Raw genomic sequence first — 23779 nt, 5'->3', positions numbered from 1 at the left:
GAGCCGGAGCCGGGGATTGAACCGCCGACTGCCGATTGAATGACAGCCCTGCTATCCACTTAGCCACAGTCGCCCCCATATATACAGAAAGATTGTAGTGTTTGGTGTGTTGGATTCATGTATTCTGTTGATTGATATTTAGCTTTACAAATGGTGAAACATGAAAAATAATGAGAGCTCTACATCCTGATGGATGGTATGGGGCTGGATTTAGGACTCATACCTATGTTGAATCAGATGAAGTCTATCAAAATATCATAGATGTCCTCAATACATATATATTCGGAAGCCTTTTTCATTTTGTAATTTCTTTTGAATGCATTTCTTTTGCTTTTCTTTTTGCAAATGTCTGCTATTCAGGTAATTCTGTAGTTTATGTCCCCTGTTACGTATAAGTAAGCAGCCAGACAGGCAGATATCAAGACATATTTCCAATCATTAAGTCATCATTCACTTGATCATATATTTATATTAAATCAGCGGTGAAGCTTTTATTGTGAAAGTTAAACCGCGTTGATTCCGGTCTGGTGCTGTAGCCTGCCGTCTTTTGACTCAGATGGATCATCAGGTGGCCGTTCATCTATTGTGCTCGCAGCCTGATCAAACTGGTCCCAGATCAGCCGGGGGTCGGGTTTCAGCACCGCGGTCAGCTCCGAGCCCAGCCTCTTCCTGTCCCCAGGCGGCGGAGCACCAACACAGTTTCCCCCTGTTGTCCCTCCTGGCAACCCCTCCCCCTTAACATCGGCTCTCGTGATAAACCCCTCCTATGTGTCACTGCTTCACGTGAAAGGTTTGGAAATCACGCAACCAACCAGACTCTACAACACTTTCCTTTTTTTTCTGGCTGCGACTGAGTCGTCTGACGGCAGCTTTTCTTCTTCTTCAGAGCTGCTCGTCAGTCCGGTTTTGCGTCTCCACAGCTGCTTCCCCCCGGTCTCTCCCTCTGTGGCTGGCTCTGAAGCTGATCGGCATCTTTTTCTACTTTTGCAGTTTTACCTTTGCAGCAGCAGGTAGCCGTTATTCTCCACCCAAGCCTCGGCCAGCATGTTGGACCCGTCTTCGAGCGAAGAGGAAGGGGATGAGATAGTGGAGGTGGAGCGCAAAGAGGTGACGGCCCCGAAGAGCCTCGGAGGAGCCCGGTTGTCACCGGGTCGATCCTCCGACGGTGGGCTCCAGCCCCGGGGCCGAGGGAGCGGTGGCGGCGGCGGCGGCGGCGGCCGACCCTCCAGCCCCAGCCCGTCGGTGGGCAGCGACAAGGAGAAGGAGGACCTGGAGAAGATGCAGAGAGAGGAGGAGGAGAGGAAGAAGAGACTCCAGCTGTATGTGTTTGTGATGCGCTGTATCGCCTATCCGTTCAACGCAAAGCAACCTACTGACATGGCGAGGAGGCAGCAGAAGGTAAGATCCGTCTGACGAACGAGAAACTTAAAACCCGTGTTTTAAATACATCGTCCATTTCTGGAGGGCAACACTGAGACACATGACACCAACTGTTGCTTCCACAGTCGCACCTTGTGTCGCTGCTCGCCTTTTGGTCGAATATTTAAGAATGCAGAAATATAACTCAGTTCACCTTATAGCCAGTAGGATATTTCACACATTTCATTTGTTTCACACATGATGATCCAAACCTAAACACTTTTATTAGAGAAGGTAGTGGACTGCGATGGATGGAGTGCTGTGTGAAATGATAGTTACACCACCTCACTGTACGTAAAGCATCAGCAGCACATTTCCCCTTGATGTCTCTTTTGATTGAAAATATATTTCTTCACTCCCTCTACCCGACACCCTGGAATGTTGATGCCAGAAAGGTTTAAAAAGACACCATGAAATGTGCTAAATCCAAAGTAAAGAGAGACATGGTTGGCAACATAAAGGAGCAGCTGAAGGATGGCATTATAGCATAGATGTCGCTGTAGTAGCCCTTGCATATGTGCACAGCTTCTGGGCACAGAAGCACCAGTCCCCCTCCCCTCCTGCTACTCTCCAGCACAGCTCTTATTAGAACAATCTGTTGCACAGGAGAAATTGATCCTCCACAGCCTCACCACTGAATGACATCCTCTATAGGGGAAGACTGTTTCTTCACACTGTCAGCTTTAATGTGTTCCTTCAGTGATATCCCCATACCTACCACACCCTGAGGTATTTTAGACCAATAATTGGTTTGGTTGTAAAAGAAAAACATAAAACAGGACATGTTTAAAGATATACTGTGTCTTTGTTGTAGGTTTGTTTCTGACCTGGGAGTCTGCAGGCCCCCTGTGGTATAGCAGGCCTTTGAAGATGGCAAGGCTCTGAAGGCGTCAGTGAGCTTGAAGTCATTGTAGAGAAAGAGTAGCGTGGTGATCATTCAAATACTGGGGATAATGATCTTGAAGTCATAATCACACAAAACATGATGGAAGTAGTCGTGTAATGAATAAAGACCTATCTGTACTAGAACCTTGTGAATTCAATGACAGTACAGGGTCTGTCTACGGCTTGTCTTCACCAGTCGCGTAGTGAAAGCAGCTGCAGACCTCCATCAGCATCTACACCCATCGACCTCTTCAGCCAGTGTTGTCGTGCGGTACTCAGACAGGTTTTACTGTGACTCAGCCTAATACATTGTCACAGTAAGTTGGAAGGAAGGTACTTTGGTTTGCAGTTGAGGGTGCAAAACGCAATCCGTAACAAGGCAGCTGAAGCTTATCTTTTACGCCAGATACCCATGAGACGACTGAAACATGTCCGCTGTGTCCACTGGATGCGGCTAGGTTGAGCTCTGACTGCAATGTGGCTCTAGCACGTTTTGGCCAAGATACCAATGTGCACTGGAAGCATTTTTCCGAGTACAAGGATGTAGTCTATACCGGTTTTAATTTCTCGTATGATATAAATTTTTCACACACAGCCGAAACAACTGCTGTCACTCTTCAACAGGCAGCAGAATATATTGTTCGCCGCTAAGAACGCTACGGTCTGAGCTAGTTATCTTAAGTGTATTGAGAGGGACCTCTAATCATGGTTATAACAATTAATAACCCACAACTAATGCTCTTTAACAGGGCAAAACACCACGACACAACAGTTTGTGACACTAATAATTGTACATTTATAAAATTACACCGCCGAATGGCATGCAGGGTACAGCTCGCTAGCCCGCTAGCACAACAGTCTGCCAACAGCTAGAAGAAGCTCCGTCGCTACATTAAAGAACAGAAAAGAGAGACCGGAGATGCACCAATACAATTTGCGCCCAAGAGAGGAGCTGCGTCTGCTGTTTGGAGGTTTTTTGTTTTTTAAAAATCCGATGTAGATCAAAAGACGATATATTGTAAAGTTTGTCGAGCCGCTGTTATTGCCTCTGGTGGCAACACTAGCAATTTACTCCATCCTCTCAGCCCGAAAACATGTGTTGGAATACGAAGAGTGTATGCGATTACGGTCCTCGGATGCTTTTTTGGGTATTTTGGTCAGACACATATGCAACGCTGATTACCGTAATATGTGTGGTATTTGTTATAAATGTACATTGGTACATAGAGGGTGATAAGAAGCTGTACCTGGAGGGACTTAGGACCCAGGGGAATGTAGGTGAAGGAAACAGGAAGTGAAGGAAACAGGAGGTGACGGAAGACACGCCACACAAACAGCTGTTCACCGCTCGCTGGCCAGTTAGCCGGCCGGTTCTTGTGTTAGTTTTCGGTGTTAATTAATTAATGCGTTAACACGGAAAAAAAAATACAGTGATATACCGTGAAACCGCCAGAATCTTACAAAATACCGTGATAGACATCTTTAGTCATACCGCCCAGCACTACAAGGACGGTGGCACAGACATGAGATGATGTGGAATCGTGACTAAGGAAACGTTTGGGTATTTTATACTCCGTTCGGGTTACTCCATGCGGCAAACCAATATTTTCAAAGCTCCTCAAAGTTCCACATTTTCTGCTCCCATCAGCGTCTGCGTAATTATAAAATGTTGGATGTGCACGGACAGGCGGAAACCTGCAGTAGGGAACCCCCGCCAAGGGCCGTGTCTGATGTAGTTTTGGCCATGCGGACACTCATGACTCTTGCGGATGCAGCAAAGTTCTACTTCCTGCAGCCACGTGAGGGTCCGCTATAGAGTCCACGTGTTATAAATGTTGTCATCAGAGGGTGCATGCATAGGCCCTGTGCAGATGTCTACGTACTGGCAATTTGTTGGGACGTCCGCGTGGACACTACGCTACAAGTGGTAACCGAGGTTTAAGTGGAAACATTCCCCAATGCTGCACTTTACACTATCTACCCTTAGTAGAAGTGTCATGCAAAACCAGGTTCTCATATCAGGTGAACAGATCGTGAGAGTCTTTATTAACACGCACAGGTTCTGCTTGAGGAAATTCTGATTAATATTACTGTGGCAGCTACTTATTGAAATCAAAGAAAAAAAATCAATGTTTGTATCTGTGTTATGTACTTAAGTTAAAGTTATGTATGCAAGTTAAAGTTATGTACTTAAGTTAAAGTTATATACGTAAGTTAAAGTTATATATGTAAGTTAATTACCCCCTTGGATCAGCCAGGCTCCACCCTACTTCACCCTATACCTCCAGTCTCTATGCTAAGCTAAGCTAATCGTCTTCTTTCTCCAGCCCAATATACAGACATTAAAGTGATATTGATTTTCCTTTCCAAGTCCCGACAAGTGAGTTATTAAACCTGTATTCCATGTCAATTCCATTAATATAAAAGTATCAAATGTATCGTCATAGCTAACTAGCTAGCGGTAGTTACCTGTTTGTGTCCTGCTAGCAGTGGCGCTTGATGACAGTAATGATGACAGTCAGTCAATGGTTTGATCACGTTGTAAATATGGATGTATTCACTGATTGGTTTATACTATACATATAATCCAACTAGTGAAGATGGCATTCACCAATTACAATCGGACTTAACAGGAGCACTTGTTTGCTTAATGATCCAATATTTCTATCAGCATGTGTTACGTTGCCTGATTAAGGTCCAGGGGATGAGGGGAGTAACAGTGTAAATAAACCCAGGGAAAAGAGTCATAGGCAGTGGATGAATAAACTAAATAGTGAAAATATTTTCTTAAAAAGGAAAGGAAAGACACTAATTCACATAGTGAACTCAAAACACCAAAATATGAACACACCAATTGGTCAGGCTACCAACACTAGCATACATGGCTTGAGCAGAGAAGATCACCGCATCAACACACACAGTTTGAACGCTGCCACTTTGCCTACCGGGCTGGGCTATCTCAATCTCCTGGCCTCGTAACCACCATGGCACTAATCGGGGATTGAGCCCAGCCGCGTACGCTCACACACTGCAGCTGCTAGGCAGGGAGAAGGGTGGCACCTGACTGGAAAATTGGGAGAGAGAGCAGAGAAAAAAACAACATGGCACGTAACAGCATATAATGATTGTGCCTTCTAAACCATTAAGTAATACAATATAACGTGAATGGAACATTCTTCCTGCAGCTACACCAGAATACAGCACAGTCAGTGAGGGAGGAGCTGGTATTAATCACGCAGACTGAGATGTCAGCCTGACATGCGATTCCTCCATCGAGGGAGAGAACACGCAGCAGCCATTACGTCTATCTGTGTCTCTATCAGAGACCAGCACACAGTTCTGATGCAATGGAGGGAACGGTGTTTTAGACTGAAAGACATCCAAGTATCTGATAGTGTGATTTTGTCACATTGGAGGAACAACAGAGCCGACCTGACAGTGTCATCACCTGGCTTGGGAAACACACTTGAAATGCTAACAAAGTTTAATGTATTTATTACAACAAAACCCATAAAATTCACCTGTGAAGTGTTAGTCTGTAGTGAAAGACACTTGTACTTTGTCAAAGCTGCTTTATGTATTCTTGATTAATAAGCTGGTCTATTATGTGTTTCATGATTGTGTTTTCATACTTTATAAATGATGGATTCCCCATGGGACATGCAACTGAAGAAAAGTGCGAACAGTGGAGATCGATATGCTCGGTTAAAATTAATAATTAAATAAGTAAATGTAAACTAATATGCAAAGCTCCTGGTTAGCTCCAGTCGTACATTTACAAATGTTTTATATCCAGCCATGTTCTCCTGAAGGAGAATGTCTTTGTTTGTTTCTTACGTGAATGAATGGCTGAGAGGTTTGTATTTAACAGTACATTGTTTGCATCTTGCAATAAATATTGATATGTTCTTGATCACTTTGTGTTGTGTGTTTTGAGGCACTGCTGGCCTTTCAATGTCATTAATAAATGCTTTATAAGGCATAAATAGTCCTCACTTTAGATGAGGTCACACAAAACACTTTACTAACGACTAGTAACTACCTGAATTAATCATGAATGTCAGTATTAATATGAGTTTATAAAGCATATATTAACATAGTCCCTAACCATTATATATAAATGCATGAATAATGTACATCTAAATAAGTTATTAATCATTTACTAACACTTTATAAATTCTTATTAATCATCTACAACTCCTTAATAATTGGTTTGTAAAATATATAATACTTCATTTACAAATGGGGAATCCATCATTTATAAAGTATGAAAACACAATAATGAAACACATAATAGACAAGCTTATTAATCAAGAATGAAACATGTATAACTGTTATGAACTGCATACTAATGAATTATTAATGTAGGAACAATGCTTTATATATGATGAATTAAGTGTTTACTTATACTTAACTAATGCTTCATAGTGTGTAGTTATTATAAAGTGTTACCAAAACTTTTTTATGTCTAGCTGAGCTGGAAAAGTTGGATTAACGATAAAAACATGTTAAAAAGTGCAATAGGAGCGGTCTACACACATAACATGGCATCACCGTCTAGTATATATCTAAGCACGCTGTATATACTATATACTGTGATATCTTTATATCTATATGTTAGCTTTGCTGTCCTTGTTTTTAGCCATATGTCTGTTAGTTCACATGATTGTAAAAACAGCAGGAGACTTTAGTGTCTGCGGTTAGTTCACATGATTGTAAAAACAGCAGGAGACTTTAGTGTCTGCGGTTAGTTCACATGATTGTAAAAACAGCAGGACACTTTAGTGTCTGGTTAGTTCACATGATTGTAAAAACAGCAGGACACTTTAGTGTCTGGTTAGTTCACATGATTGTAAAAACAGCAGGACACTTTAGTGTCTGCGGTTAGTTCACATGATTGTAAAAACAGCAGGACGGCTGAGTGTCATAACATCATGACTTGACTCTAATATTGTTACCACTGAATAAAATAAATCTGGTAAAACTGAAAAAATGTTTCCTTAACACTTAACCAGACAAATTAAACAACCAACCAATGCAGCTTCCATTTTTCTAACTCACCTATTCATTTAGTCATATTACAATTTTTGTGTTTAGTCAACCTTTAAGCTACGTGCCAAGACAACCCTTTGCACTGAAACACAAAGTGTATTCTTTATTCCTTGCATCTGCTGTGTTGTGAATATATTGCAGTAGTATCTGGTGGCACTTGTGAATGAATGTACAAATAAACATCCAGCCTACACAGCTGAAGTGGAGCGCACAATGCTTCAGATTTACAGGGTATATTATCAGGTAAACCCTCCTCATGTTTACTCCATATTTCACACAAAGGGGACCACTGAGAGCAGATCACCCCCACATCGCTCACTACTCGCTGTGTCAACATGTTATTGTGGTGTCATCATGTTACCATGTATCTTCTTCATTGTCCCCGTGAGATACTCCCCCACTCTGGGGAGTGCATGATGAAAGACATGTGAAGTGAAGTGCCTTTCACTTCATCTTCATGCAGTGGCGGGCCGTGCATTTTATACCTGGGCGTTCACTGCTGTCCTGCAGCTGAAACATCTAATAACCTCATGATGGCGCCACATATTAAATTGTAGGAAATATGTTTTCTGCGCTCATGTGTGACCTCTGAACCGGAAAAAAACAAAACCAAAAACAGCTGAGGGACCGCACGAGGCTACGCTAAACTAACTTAACGGGAAAACAGCAGCAGCAACACGCATTCTGCTACACACTCGAGGGCCATTCAGATATTAGATGTAAGAAAACAAACGCAGTTGACTTACCAAATGCTGATCACTTAAAGACAAACTCCACCTCCTTTCTTTGTTGACAAAGAGTTCAATGCCACGGTTAAATCCCAACTCAGAAATCCGTTTCTCCTCCTTCAGCCATTGAGTGTTAAAAAACAAAGCTAGATAAAATAATAATAATCTACACAAGCAACGTGCAAAAAATGTCATAATTTCTTCCATATCTTTCAATTTGAACTCTTACTACTCCGACTAAGCCTCTGATGTTAAGTTGTTTCGTTTCACAATAGTCACGCGCTCGCCCACTGACCAATCACAGCGCACGCTGCACCTCACTGCAGCGCTGCACCTCACTGCAGCGCTGCACCTCACTGCAGCGCTGCACCTTAAAACTGACCTGCACGTTAATGCTGACGTAGTTGTAGGCCAGCTAGCAGGCTCTGACACGTCAAAGAATACGCCCAACATGTCAAACTAAAGATCTGATTGGTTGAACACTATGACAATCAACAATATCATCCCCATTCACTTAAACTGCACATGGATTCACTTGTGAGTCTGCAGGCCTCTGCCTCTGTTCTTACCTAGAGACACAGAGGTGAAATCTGATTGGATAAAAGCTCTACTTAAAACAAGCTGCACTGGAAGCAGAGCAACTGAGGAAGACAGTAGCTGTGCAATGAGAACATAAGATAATGGGGTAAATATGTTTATAAATTATAATACATGTAGTGTATTTAAGAAAAATTATTAAATTATAAAATAGATATAACTTTGTGATTCTGTTTAGGCCAGCAAAGGCCTTGCAGGCCCTGACGGCCCACCACTGCCTGTATATGAAGATGAAGGGCATTCAAAGCTGTAGCCTCCACACTCAAACGACTATTCCAATTTCTCAAATAATTTGAGTTCCCAATCATAAACCTCGTATTGTGTGATCTAACACACCCCATTCCACAAGGATTTGTAAGATTATAAATTATAACTTTGCTCCCGCACTGAACTCACTTGGATGAGACGTTAGAAAAGTTTACTCGTATGTAACGGGTGTAGTTAGGACCCAGGAGCAGTACGACAACACCAGGACTGGTATGATTTAAGTTCTTTATTTTCAACACACGACAGGCAGAATATTCTCCGGAAGAATCAGCGACAGGTTTCTCGTGGTCAAGGACAGAAAGGCTGAGTAAGTTACCAGGGCAGAGGCAAGGTAGTCCGGAACAGGCAGGGTCGGCAACAGGGAATCAGTCCATGGGTGAATGCGGGAAAGTTTAGCATGAATGCAGAGAACAATCTGGCAGTGAGTGTGTGTGAGGCAGGGGTTTAAATAGTGAAGAGGCAGAGTGAGCAGGTGAGAGTGATGAGCTGATGAGGTGAGTGTGACTGGCAGGTGCACTGAATGAACTGATTAGGTGAGTGAAAGGTGGAAAAAGCTAGATAGAAGTGACAGAGCTGTGACATCGTAGGTGTAAAACTCTTCTTAGTTCAGAACGGATGATACAAACACTAGAAGCTTTCATCTATCATTTGTTCATTCATCACTAGCAAAGAAAAAAATGAGAAGAAAATTTCAGAAGAGACGAAAGGGTTGGTAGGACTAAAACATTTCTGTCATCAGGTCAAACAACTGCTCTGAGTGCAGAGAATGCTGAAAAGGCTGTGGAATGCAAGCCATTGAAAAGCACATCAGCATCACGGCTCAGACACAATGTCACAATCAGTCCGTGTGTTACGGGTGGAGACGTAGAGGTAGACAGAGAATGAGAGTCTCATTTGACATTCTCTGTTCAGATCAGACTTTGGAGTTCAAACGCCTTCTAGAAACACATTTGCCAGTCAGCTGGGAAGTGGGTGGTACTGAACGGGGCTTGAGATGCTGTGGGCTGAGAAGAGATAAAGCCATGGCTGTTCCCTGTTTGAATGGTTTCTTTAATGTTCAGACCTGTCTTATGAAGACTTGAAGTTTTAGGGCTTCAAATATTTGTTGCAAGTAGAGCTGCTTTGAAGTCAGAGTTAATGTCAGTGTCGAGTTAAACAGGGATAAACACAACACATAAACTACAAGCCTAAAGCCCCCCACTCCATGAATGACCTCCGACTGGCAAACAAGCTGATTGAGTTTTACTGTCACTTTGAAAGACTCTGTGGTTATGAAGTCTTTTGAGCGCCTTGTCCTGTCCCCCCTCAAAACCCTCACTGACCCACTCCTGGACCCCCTGCAGTTTGCCTGCAGAGCCAACAGGTCTGCAGACGACGCAGTCAGTTCACTCTCCAACTATTTATTGAATTTCCAGAAAATGTGCTATATTGTGACATATATCATTATTTTTATTGAGTACCTTTTCGCTGACACAAGCTTTTATGGGTTCTTGCTCTCCTGATGGGTTAAAATTTTTACGGTGCCATTTTGGTTCCCAAATTGGCCTATATGTTGATGTTAGCATATTTCCATCTATTAAGGTCATTTCACACCAGTGGTGTTCTATTTGTGCTATCTATTTATTCACATGTCAATACATCTTTTCAAACTGTTGTTTTTGTCATGAGCACTTTCACACAGAAAGAGAGGGAGGTCGATTTTTCTTTGGCAATGTGAATTAAGGCGTCAAGCATTCACATTGTGTGTGATGGACATATTCAAACGTTACACTATATCAGTGGTGGGCCGTCAGGGCCTGCAAGGCCTTCTCTGCTGGCCTAAACGGAATCACAAAGTTATATCTATTTTATAATCTAATATTTTTTCTTAAATACACTACATGTATTATAATTTATATAAATATTTCCCCATTATCTTATGTTCTCATTGCACAGCTACTGTCTTCCTCATTTGCTCTGCTTCAAGTGCAGCTTGTTTTAAGTAGAGCTTTTATCCAATCAGATTTCACCTCTGTGTCTCTAGGTAAGAACAGAGGCAGAGGCCTGCAGACTCACAAGTGAATCCATGTGCAGTTTAAGTGAACGGGGACGATATTGTTGATTGTCATAGTGTTCAACCAATCAGATCTTTAGTTTGACATGTTGGGCGTATTCTTTGACGTGTCAGAGCCTGCTAGCCGGCCTACAACTACGTCAGCATTAACTTGCAGCTCAGTTTTAAGGAGCAGCTCTGCAGTGATGTGCAGCGTGCGCTGTGATTGGTCAGTGGGCGAGCACGTGACTATTGTGAAGCAATACTCAGCAGAGCTTAGTTGGAGGAGTAAGAGTCCAAATTGAAAGATATGGAAGAAATTATAAAATATTTAGGGTTTTGCTTGGTGTAGATTATTATTTTCTTTTACCTAGCTTTGTTTTTTAACACTCAATGGCTGAAGGAGGAGAAACAGATTTCTGGAGAAGGACATTTCCAGAAAAACTGGACATCGTATCAAAGGGTCAGTCAACCCCACAGCTAGCAGCCCTGACCCAGCCAGGAAAAGGATTTGTGCGCCACTTTCAGTCCAGCAACTACGAACAGTATTCCTGGCTGACAGCGTCGGAGAAGCGTTGCACATGTTATGGCTAAGAATGCTTTTTATTTGCAACTGAGCTCTTGGTGTTTGGAGCTGTTTGGAGCTACGCTACGCTAACCAAGGCAGCTTACACGACAGGACATGCACAAGCTACATGCTTTTGAAAACTTTTGGAGAGACCCGAGTGGATTTACAACTCAACCGCACCGATGTTCTGTACAACCGTGTCATAAAACTCTTTGTAATCAAAGAAAGGAGGATGGACTTTGTCTTTAAGTGAACAGCAGCTTTGGTAAGTGAAGTGCTTTTGTGTTTTTACATCTGCAGTAGCGTTACTACTGTGTTCATTTATCTATGGTGTCGTTTTTATGAATAATATGAATGGCTCGTGCTCTAGCGCTGCAGTGTTGCTGGATTGATTTGTCATGCTTTGTTGTCATATAAACATATGTGACTGGTTCTTGTGAGTTTGTTCATGTCATTGTGTTAATTACAATGATTTGGACTATATGCATTGTCAGTTAATTACGAAGCATCCCGTCATGCGCGGGGTTATTGTCCGGACAATTGAATCCGTTCGGGCTGTTGTTTCCCCGCTAAGCTAATTTAGCTTAGCTTCCCTGAAGACACGTGCGGTGCCGCAGCCTCAGCTGTTTTTTGTTATTGTTCCGGGTTCAAAAGGTCAGTGCGCAGTCCACTGAAAACATTATATTTCCCACATTTTAAGCTTCTGTATTTTCCAAATGCACTAGTATTATTCAAACGTATTGTTCGGTTCTTAAGCCTCGTACAGAACGGTTTAATATGAATACGTGTATTATTACACCCCTAGAAAGGTTATTAGGAGGTGGTTCAACTGTAGTAGGACAGCACAGAAGGCCCAGGTATAAAATGCACGGCCCACCACTGCACTATAGTGTAGGACAACAAGCTCCGTAGTCTGAATCAAGACAGCAAACTGTGTTACTCCTTTCAAACTTGACAAAAGCAGCACAGATCAGATCCTCTCCTCATTTTTGGAACATGGAAAACAGGGAAGTATATAAACAGCATAGACTAATGGGAAAATCAGGGGCAGGTGAATAATTGAGGGCAGGTGTGGATAATCAAGGAGGTGGGAAACCTAAACAGAGCAGTAAGTAAAACAAAACATATCACATGAGGAGCAAACCTACACAATGTAAGAGGAAACTGAATGAATAATATGAAACAAGGAAAAAGCACATCAAACAAAAAACCCTAGATAACTGATTACATACAACCAAAGACAGATAAACTAATAAAGACTACTCAAAGATTATAATGTAATATGGTGTTGAAGTCAGAGGGCTCTGGGCACAGAGCCAGAATGAAGAGAAGTACGTCATTGAACAGAAGCAAGATTAGAGGTTTAGCCTGGTATTATCTGGGCTTCTCGTGTAATTTGTCATAATTAGAGTTCATGTACATAATCTTGTGCAAATCTGTCTTTTTCCAACTAAAGAAGTCAAAATCTCAACGCAGAAAAACAGGTTCAATCCAAACGTTCCAATGCCGCTATCTTGCGTTATGTGTTATGTAACGTTTCAATCATACTGTACTCAGAAATAATCCTGTGGGTGAAACCCCGACTTGTTTGTCCTGCTGCATGAAACACAGAATGTTGGTAAATCATATGATCATATCCCAAATCATTTCAACCCTGGCTTCTCAGTCTGACAAACACAGCTCATTCTAAAGTTCACCATCATACCTCTGATGAAAACCCCACTCAAAATCACATTGCATTCATTTCAATTTCATGTGAGGTGATAATAAATCAGTGTTGTCTTTACAGCTTGTTGCCCAAGTGGCCCGAAACAAAACAAATGACATAGAACTTTCTCAGTAGAGCAGTACTACTAGTTCTTAATTGGACAAGTGAACATCTGTAGCAAAATGCTTTCTCTTCCTCCTTTGTTTCTTATTCACGCTGCCTTTCTCTCCTGATCAGGCCGGGGGGGATTAGTATGCCATACTAATCCCCCCCGACTAATCCCCCCCGGCCTGATCAGGAGAGAAAGGCAGCAGGTGAGACACTCAAAGCCGAAACACAATCAGGCCATCTGCTTGTTTTCTGCACCACATCGGGGACTCTGATGAATCCACTCCTTCTTTTCTCTCCTCCTCTGCTGCTCGACTCCTCTTCTTCCGTCGCATCTCATTCTGCTTTTGTCCCTTTTCCAAATCAGCATGGATTTAAAGGGGCACTCAACAGATTTTACTGCAGAGTTTGAAAATCTGTGGGAGTGGCTTAACTCACCTGAATCTACAACCGAACTCGGTATGTTCGTCATAGACTGCTCCTCGGATTGGAAAAAATGAATGCATACAAGAAATCTCCCAGATTGAGCTTCCATAAATTCTAGGGAGGCTTTTTAATCCGGTAATTCAGGCTCAATGGAAAACTTCCAGCCATACGCAAGCCATGTTGAAACAGCCCACCACATGAACATTTGTGGCCGTTCAGATGAACTCAGCTGAATCTGTGTCCATTTACATTATCTGTGTTATTAAAAACCCTGTGAAACTGGAAACATTCAGTGTTTTCTGCTTTATTGAAGTTTTATTGCAGAATAATCACTTTTTAAATTTTGACTTACTTTTAGACAATATTAGTAGAGGAAAATATCATCTTGCAAGATGGCGCCGTGCCAGCGGCAGCCTGTTGCAGCAGCTCCCTCTGTGTTTTAATTTTAGTCTTTTTCACTCTTTCCCCTCTACTTTTTATTTTTCCTTGACGTTTGTTTTTTACGGTCAGACAACAGACTGTAACATTTTTCTCAACTTTTCTCATGGCTTTCTGTTACTTTTCTTCCTGTTTGTAACGGAGAGCCACACACAATGAGTGGGGCCATTGTCTATTCCCGCGATCACCTGATTGCGCTGAGGAAACCACGGCTGCTGCCCCGTGCCAGGCCTGAGATCCTGGCGGAGCTACGGAGAAGGGCTCGGGGCTGCAGGTCGGGCGCTAAGCGGAGGGCGAAGAGGAGGAAATATAAACCTTCGGTACCGGCGATCATAACTGGGAACGTGAGGTCTTTGGCGAATAAGACGGACGAACTTGGCGCGCTGGTAAAGACCGAGAGGGACTTCCGTGAGTGCAGCATCATGTGTTTCACGGAGACATGGCTGCAAGCGGATTTTCCAGATCACAGTGCGTCGCTTTCCGGCTTCAGGACTGTACGGGCGGACAGAGACGTTGTACAGAGCGGTAAGAAGAGAGGTGGCGGGATTGCTGTGTATGTGAACGAGAGGTGGTGCAATCCCGACCAGTGTGTGTGAAGGAACGCTTTCTGTAGCCCGGACATTGAACTGTTAGCCGTGGGGATGCGTCCTTATTATTTGCAGAGGGAGTTCACGTCCGCCATTGTTGTGGCTGTGTACGTCCCGCCATCAGCTGATGCTGAGGTAGCAGTGGACACCATCCACTCCACAGTGTCTGGACTGCTGAGTCAACATCCTGGTGCGTTTTTGGCAATTACTGGAGACTTTAACCACACCACTCTGGATAAAGCCCTGCCGACCTTACACCAGTATGTTGACTGCCCCACAAGGAACAATAAAACTCTGGACCTACTGTATGCAAATGCTAAGGATGCATACAGTGCCACTGCCCCCCCTTGGCAAGTCTGATCACAACCTGATCCTGTTAACACCAAAGTATGTTCCTCTGGTGCAGAGGCAGCCTGTGACCACCAGTACTGTGAGGAGGTGGTCTCAGGAGGCTAATGACGCTCTGCAGGACTGCTTTGAGTCAACAGATTGGGATGTGATGTGTGGACCACATGGGGAGGACATCAACAGCATGACGGACTACTATTCCATCCCGGACTGTACACTGCTACCCCAACAATAAACCATGGATCACCAGTGACCTGAAAGTTATTCTTAATAAGAAGAAAGCAGCTTTCAGGTCTGGGGACAGGGAGGAGCTCAGGAGAGTCCAGCGCAACCTGAAGGTGAAGCTCAGGGAGTGCAAGGACACCTACAGGAGGAAGCTGGAGGCCAAACTCCAGCAGAACAACGTGAAGGAGGAGTGGACGGGGATGAAGCAGATTACCGGCTTCAAGGTTGGAGGCAGGCAACCGGGGGCTCCCTGGACAGGCCCAACGAGCTAAACTCTTTCTTCAATAGGTTTAGCTCACAGCCCTCATCTGTCTCCTCCACACACCACCCCTCCCAAACACCACCACCTCCCCCTCTGTCCCCCCTGGTGAGCTGCATGGACTCAGAGCCCTCCACTTCAAAGGGCTCTGCCACCACCGACACTATGACCCCCCTCTCTGTGATGACTGGCCAGGTGAGAAGACAGCTGGAGAGACTCCACCAAGGCAAGGTTGCTGTACCTGATGGCATCAGCCCCAGGGTCCTGAAGACCTGCGCCAACCAGCTGTCTGTTGTCCTGCAACACCTATACAACCTGAGCCTGAAGCAGGAGGAAGTCCCGGTGCTGTGGAACATGTCGTGCCTCGTTCCCGTACCAAAAAAGACGACTCCATCTAGCCTCAATGACTACCGACCAGTTGCCCTCACATCTCATGTGATGAAGGTGCTGGAGAGGCTGGTCTTGGCCCACCTCCGACCGCAGGTGAAATCATCACTGGACCCTCTGCAATTTGCATACCAGCCTCGTGTGGGGGTGGACGACGCCATCATCTACCTGCTGCAACGAGCTCAGTCGCACCTGGATGGAAGCGGTGGCTCTGTGAGAATCACTTTCTTTGACTTCTCCAGTGCATTTAACGCCATCCAACCAGTGCTGCTGAGTGAGAAGCTGCGGGTGGTGGGGGTTAACGCGTCCACCGTCTCCTGGATCACTGACTACATCACAGGCAGACCAGTTTGTCCGACTGGGCCGTGTGCTGTCTGATGGGGTGGTCAGTGATACTGGAGCCCCACAGGGAACTGTTCTGTCTGCCTTCCTGTTCACCTTGTACACCACTGACTTCCAGTACAACTCTGTGTCATGCCATCTGCAGAAGTTCTCTGATGACTCTGCAGTGGTCGGGTGTATAAGGGACGGACGGGAGGAGGAGTACAGGGCAGTAGTGGATGACTTTGTGGAGTGGGCCGGTAGAAATCACCTGCGTCTGAACGTGGCCAAGACCAGAGAGATGGTGGTCGACTTCAGGAGGAAGACGACGGCTCCACAACCGCTGAGAGTTCAGGGAGAGGATGTGGACATGGTAGAGGAGTACAAGTACCTGGGTGTCTCCATCGACAACAGACTGAACTGGCAGACCAACATCAACGCTGTGTACAAGAAGGGGATGAGTCAACTCTTTTTTTTTCTTGAGGAAACTTCGATCCTTCAACGTGTGCAGCAAGATGCTGGAGATGTTCTACCAGTCTGTTGTGGCCAACAGACCACAACAGACCGCCGTAGTCTGCTGGGGGAGCAGCATTGGAGCCGGAGACACCAACAGACTTAATAAACTGGTTAAGAAGGCCGGCTCCATCATTGGCTGCAAACAAGACAATCTGGAAGAGGTGGTGGAGAGGACACTGAAGAAATTACTATCCATATTGGATAACCCGGACCACCCTCTCCACCACCTACTGCAGGGACAGCGGAGCACTTTCTCCAACAGACTGATCCAGCTCCGCTGTCACAAGGACAGATACAGGAGAACATTCCTGCCCTCTGCTATAAGACTTTATAACAAATCACCTCTGGCCAGATCATCCTCCACATAATTACACACTGCTACGCTGTTGTTTGCTGGTGGTTGATTTTTGTTTTTCACCTAGTTAGTTAATTTAACACTATTCTATTTCATTGTATATACTGTGCATTTTTGTTTTATCTAATAGATTCTATATTCTGATATTTAATTTGTCCTACTCTATTATTCTATTGTATATATTGTGCATTTTTTAATACTTCATATTTTGGTTACTTTGCTTCTTGGTATGTCTTGCTGCTGTAACATACAAATTTCCCCCTGGGGATGAATAAAGTACATATCTATCTATCCATCTAAGTTTGTCTTCGGGGGCTTTACTATCTGTACAGCATACACCACCCTCTGTCAATAAGGTAGAACTCCCCCCTCAAAAAAAAAGAATGTACCGCCTTGTACACCAGTTTACATCCATCCGTCTGTCCAAAATGTCATCCCTTCACAATTTAATCCTATGAGACATTTGTGGAAATTGTCGGATTTAGCATATGAATGAATTCTTGAGTTCTGGCCAAAAACGTGTTTTGTGATGTCGCAATAACCTTTGACCTCCAAAATCAAATCCGTTCATGATAGAGTGAAATTCCCTCAAAGTTTTCCTGAGAAATCGGGTTCACGAGAATGGTAATTATGTATGTACTGTATTTTCAGACAGACGGACGGACAACCCCAAAAGAATAATCTCTCTCAGCGGATGGACAAACGTGCAATAAACAGAATAGACCGACGTTGTAAAATTACAATATACAATATTGACATTCAGTGTGACAAAATTTAAGATAGATTGTAAATGTATATGATGAATGGATCCGGAAGGACGTTGAGCGACTTCAGGTGTCACCAGATAAATAGGACCTGAGCTACACAATCTCCTCTCAGTCTTGGAGACCTGGAAGATGACAGACTGCACAGACTCACCATAGCAATCTCAAGAACATCAATCAGAGAAGGCTTCTGTCCAGTCATACAGAAAAGGGCACAAACACGGAGCAGGCCACTCAGATACACCTGAAACAATAAAGATATCACCTCTATTTGTCACTGAATAGACTTTTCCCTGAACACTAACTAGTTTTTAATGCTTTCAGCATCAGTGTACATAACTATAGAACCAGGCAGTTAAAGAACGGAAAGCCTTTTTGAATTATGCCATCAAAGGTTTGCGGCACATTTGTGTGTGTGTGTGTGTGTGTGTGTGTGTGTTGTAGAAACAGATCAATAGGGTCTGCATAAGGGCTGTCTCAGTCGAGTGACCCACTTTGAACCCGGACTGGTGAGGGTCCAAGAGGTTGTTTTGGTGGAGATAGGAGGATAGTTGAGTAAAGACAGCACGTTCAAGTGTTTTGGAAAGAAAGGGTAGAAGAGACACCGGTCATTAGAGCAATGATCTCACTCCCTGCTGTGCTCTAGTGTTACTTAAACACAAATATTAGCCTCCTTATTTGTGCATCCAATAACTCTTTGTTGAACTAGAGTGAGCCGAGATCCTGACATCACCTCCTGGCTCTCCACTAATCAACTAGCTGCTGCAGCTCAATCATGTATTGGGAGAACTGGGTACTGCGTTCCAAGCTTGTGTCTCAGTGAACGTTGCTCACTGGGAACAGAAGTGCTGATTGCCTTCTACGTCTGGAAACAAGGTTGACAAAAGTAGTGAGACTAAGCTGAGTACAACAGAACACAGTGAGAGAAGCTGAACAGCACAGAGCTGAGGGCACAATGCGTGGCACCTCTCACACAGGTAAAGCCATTTGATCCTTTGTTCATATACTATAAATATTGATTAGTGCCGTTTTGAAAGTGGTCAAATATAGAAAATGTGCTAAGTTGGCATCACTGCTTATTGGCTGTAATCCTTGCTGTCTGATAAACATCTACACTGGCCCTCCCACCACGTTGTCATAGCTCAACACTGGACTGGCGTCTGTCTAGCTGGTGACAAGCTGTCTCATCTTTCTGATCCATATTTCTATTTTCCCTTTGTTTCCTTCTCTATTACTCACCCCTCGTTCATTCCTTCCCTTCTCTCCTTGTGGTGTCCCTCTCTTCCCCCTCTCTGGAATGCTCCTGTCATCTTCTCCCTGGAGTGGCAGTGGCAACAGAGCGTTACATTAGAACAGATGCCTCTTAACATGCACCACTGGAGTGGAACAATATCTTCAGGAAAGAGCCAAGAGTGGAAACCATGAGGGGAGAATGCTTTGTGGAAGAAAGCGCTGCATACAGCACCACTATGTGTGTGTCATTATACATTGCACTGATAACAGTCAATCATTTGATACATCTTGGCTCTTACTAAAGTTGTGGGGGTACAACTTTTAAATCAGACCTTTTTTGGTGGCGCTACAGAGAAGTTCAATATTAGCCTGATCATATGAGGATCATAACTATCATATCTCATCCTAATCTGGCCTGTAGGACTGAGTAGTCATGTACCAGGGGTTTGCAAAGTCTGATATGGCTTTTTCCAGACAAAACTCAAAAGCATAAAATGTAGTTTTTTTGTCTTATATCCAGAATTTTCAACACAAATATCTGTACATGTGTCTGTACTAACGTCACATAAAAACTGCAAAAAGTGAGTTTTCCACTCCCATTATACTCTTTGTCTTATTTCTATTTGTGGTTTAATCATGCTCTAAACTTTGGAACTACATAAATGTACCAATAATGTTTTGGGAGCTGTAGACAAGAAGTGTAATGTTGCTATATATTGAGTGAGTTACGCTGTGAGTCCTGTCTTTTTTCATTTGTTCACATTTTGGCAAAGTGTCAGCATTATGCAGTATGCTGAATTAGATAGATAGATAGATAGATGATAGATAGATATAAACTTTATTTATCCCCAAGGGGAAATTAGTTTGTAGCAGCAGCAATTTACAGAGTAAAATATAACTTATGGAATGCACAATATACCTATACAGTACAATAAAATAACAAAGCAGATATTGAATTTGAAGGAATAGATTAATAAAAACTAAGATAAATAGAATAAAAAATAGAAATGAACAGTATGTACCATGAATAGAGTGGTATTAACTAGTAACTAAACAACCTGGACAGTAGAGCAAGGATCACCAACAACAAGCAACAACCGTGTAGCGTTGTTGTAGTCATGTGAAGGACGATGATCTGGCCCGAGGTGTTTTATTATAAAGTCTTATAGCAGAGGGCAGGAATGTTCTCCTGTATCCTTCCTTGTAACAGCGGAGCTGGATCAGTCTGTTGGAGAAAGTGCTCCTCTGTCCCTGCAGTAGGTGGTGGAGAGGGTGGTCCGGGTTATCCAATATGGACAATAGTTTCTTCAGTGTCCTCCTCTCCACCACCTCTTCCAGATTGTCTTGTTTGCAGCCAATGATGGAGCCGGCCTTCTTAACTAGTTTGTTAAGTCTGTTGGTGTCTCCGGCTCCAATGCTGCTCCCCCAGCAGACTACAGCGAAGTAAAGTGCACTGGCCACAACAGACTAGTAGAACATCTCCAGCACCTTGCTGCACACGTTGAAGGATCGAAGTTTCCTCAAGAAAAAGAGTCGACTCATCCCCTTCTTGTACACAGTGTTGATGTTGGTCTTCCAGTTCAGTCTGCTGTCGATGGAGACACCCAGGTACTTGTACTCCTCTACCAGCTATATAATTAGCTTAAGGCACTTCTTGTTTGCAGCGTGCCCATAGAGCAGATGTCTTCAACAGGGGGTCCGCGGCCCTTAGGGGGTCCGCGGAGGTAATTAATTAATTAGACAATTAAAAAACAAATTTAAATGTATTTATTATTTCAAAAGCTGTTGGGATTGAAATTAGCCATTTCTTGTAAAAAAAAATAGATTACAAATATATTTGAGGGGCACTGAAGGTCAACTTGTACCCAAGCGACAAGACTTTTGTCAGGGACTGTAGTATAAAACACAATTGTATACAATATATATAGTCAGGGGTCCCTGCTCCATCTCTCTATCAGTTTGGGGGTCCTTGGCCTGAAAAACGTTGACGACCCCTGCCATAGAGGAACAGACAGCTGTCACTGCTTTTGGGAACGAAAAGGAGTGTGTTTGAGTCATCAGCATTTAAGAAAACTAAATCATTAATGATTATTAATAATAACAGGGCACCACCCTGTGAACAGGGACCAATAACCAAACTATAAACTAAGTCTCATAATTAGTGTTCACTTACAATGTCAACAGTCTGAGTACTGTTACACATTCAGAGTGAAAGTGAAGGTTTAAGTTCGAGCACAGACCACATATCAGATATTATCACAATACATGCACAAAGTAATCGCAGACAGCTGCTCTTTAAAGTATAACAGAGTTTATTATGTTCTAATACTAATGATCTAGTCAACTAATATCTAAACTAACAACAACTATACATTTATGAGCACGTTATCTAAAATCAACAGACTATGGTAAAGGGGGGGGGTTGTGTGTGTCTGCATGTTGTGTGTGTAGGGGGGGAAGGGGCGAGACAATAGCTCAGACAACGTATGACGTAATCTGAAACGTGGCGACGTCTCTCGCGAGACCACAAGATAACACGAGGCTCTATAATGGCGGTAGACAATAGCGACCTTGTTACCTACATGTGTCTGAAGCCGTTAGCGCACCCCGTAGCTCCATTAGCTTAAAGCTATGTGTGTGTGTGTGGGTTCGTAAAAGAAGAGAGAAAGCAAACAAAACGAAAAGGTCCTCCATAAACATATTAAGATCCTCCCCGCCGCGGTGGAGTACGGAAGATTGTTCTCTCAGCTACAGGAATAAAACCGGCGACTCTTTGATTGCACAGCCGCAGTTCTGACCTCTGAACTGATGAGAAACAACTTCCGCCTCCACGAGCGGTGAACCATCTCAACACGAATTGCGGCAGTATTGAAATACACAGCATTAACGATCTCAGCGATTGTTGAGCATACACCACGGTATGAAAATGACAGTAACCTAGCAACACAAAACAAGATAATAAACACAATAACTAACTCTGCCCAGACTCTCTTTGCCTCACTATGAGTTGAAATCGTAGTGATCAATGCTTCTGAGTCTTTGGCTGACTCAGCTTGCGCGGCTCCGTGCGGCGCTGTGATACAGAGTTACTTCCTTCGGCTCAGTAAGGGAACTCACGTCCTTACGGCTGGAACAATGGCGGCTTGGGTGGAGGGGAGAAATGCGCTTGTCTCTCTCTGAAGAAGTCCATTTCTTCACTTCTGCAGGAAACTGGTTCACTTCGTCGTCCAGGATGCAAACTAAACAAACAAACAGTCCAGTAGATTCGTCCAGCGAATATAAAACTGTTAGACTTTGGATTTTCTGGTAAAACTCTGCAACGCTGCGTGTGCTATCTTTGCACCGACTCGACGTCAGCGGGATGAGCATAGAGGAGGGGGAGCAAGACTGTTTTATAGAAACAGGGGCTGAACCACAGGGGTCCTGGGGAGTCTGTGGCTCTCTGCCAATTAGATCGCAGTGTTGCATTGCGTGACGAGTTCACACCTTGATGTGAACTTCTTTCTGGGGGGTTTGGATCAGTGTTGCCAACTTGGCGACTTTCCAAACCCTCATGGCGACTTCTTTTGTCAAAAGCTACTAGCGACAAATCTAGCTACTTTTTCTGGTGTTGTTGGAGACTTTTCTGGTGTTTTGACTCTGACGTGAAAGCACGTACCGTTCGGCACGCGGGAGCTGCCGTGAGCCCCTCCGCCGCCTCAAAGCACTCAAAGGTGGTTAGTGTCACAGTAGCCCCTCGCGCAGCAGTCCCAGCTGCAGAAAGAGGAGACCCACACTCTCCGTGTCCAGACTGCAAATGAATCGCGCAAGCGTAAAGCCGCCGCTGTTCCCGCCTCTCTCCTACAGCGCTCATTACAATTATGCAAATTAGGCGATGACGTCATTTAGCGACTTCTAGCGACTTTTAGGACAGCCAATAGCTACTTTCCTTACTGAGGAGTTGGCAACACTGCTTATCAAACTCAAATCCAGGTTGTCCTGCAAAAATGGAAAGCCCAATCTCTTTGTTTCAGAGCACATGGCGAAGCCACATGGTCAGGTCCCAACACGGCCATGAGCCATGAGCTGTGTGTCATGGCCAGTGTTGCCGCCTGTAACTTCTGACTGTTGTTGAGAGGCCATCAAACTACCTAACTGACTTACAGATGTTTTCTGTAGCAATGTTCCAAACAACTAACTTTTTCTACTAGTCCACTAGTTTAAAAGTAGGACATCACTCAGTAAACAGTCAAAATTGAGCATTCTTTACATTACTATAAGGTTAAACACTGTAAGTATCATTTTAAATCATTATTACAGTTTTCAATAACTGAATCACACTTTAAATGCTGCTAAAATCAGTATGTAAGATTTGGTAAAAGACCCGTGGGGGCTGTGGTCTTAGAAAAGTCATCACTAATACCAAAGTATAAGCGTGCAAGTAGGATTCAATCCGCAAGCTGCCGTTAGTCTGCTTCATTCATTCATAGTGTCAAAAAAGAGGATTGAGATCCCAGGAAAGCTGCCTTAAATGAAGGAATACAGTTCGATATGAAAGTAGGATAAGGGGACACAAA

General features: G+C 43.7%; 1 protein-coding gene across 14 annotated transcripts in view; it reads left to right on the top strand.

Annotated features, from left to right (window-relative positions):
- Nucleotides 1-542: 542 nt before the first annotated feature.
- cadpsa (Ca2+-dependent activator protein for secretion a) overlaps nt 543-23779 on the top strand; it is a 204370-nt gene continuing 181133 nt past the window's right edge. For all 14 annotated transcript variants that reach the window (XM_031875896.1, XM_031875895.1, XM_031875894.1 and 11 more), the window contains exon 1: nt 543-1398. In XM_031875896.1, the coding sequence (XP_031731756.1) occupies nt 1045-1398 (354 nt within the window). In that variant the 5' untranslated portion in view covers nt 543-1044. The remainder of the gene's footprint in view (nt 1399-23779) is intronic.

The sequence above is a fragment of the Anarrhichthys ocellatus genome, unplaced genomic scaffold, assembly GCF_004355925.1.
Source record: "Anarrhichthys ocellatus isolate YVR2014 unplaced genomic scaffold, GSC_Weel_1.0 scaffold99, whole genome shotgun sequence".
Classification (NCBI taxonomy): Eukaryota; Metazoa; Chordata; class Actinopteri; order Perciformes; family Anarhichadidae; genus Anarrhichthys; species Anarrhichthys ocellatus.
Note: the sequence above shows the minus strand (reverse complement) of the source record. Positions and strands in the feature narration are given on the sequence as shown.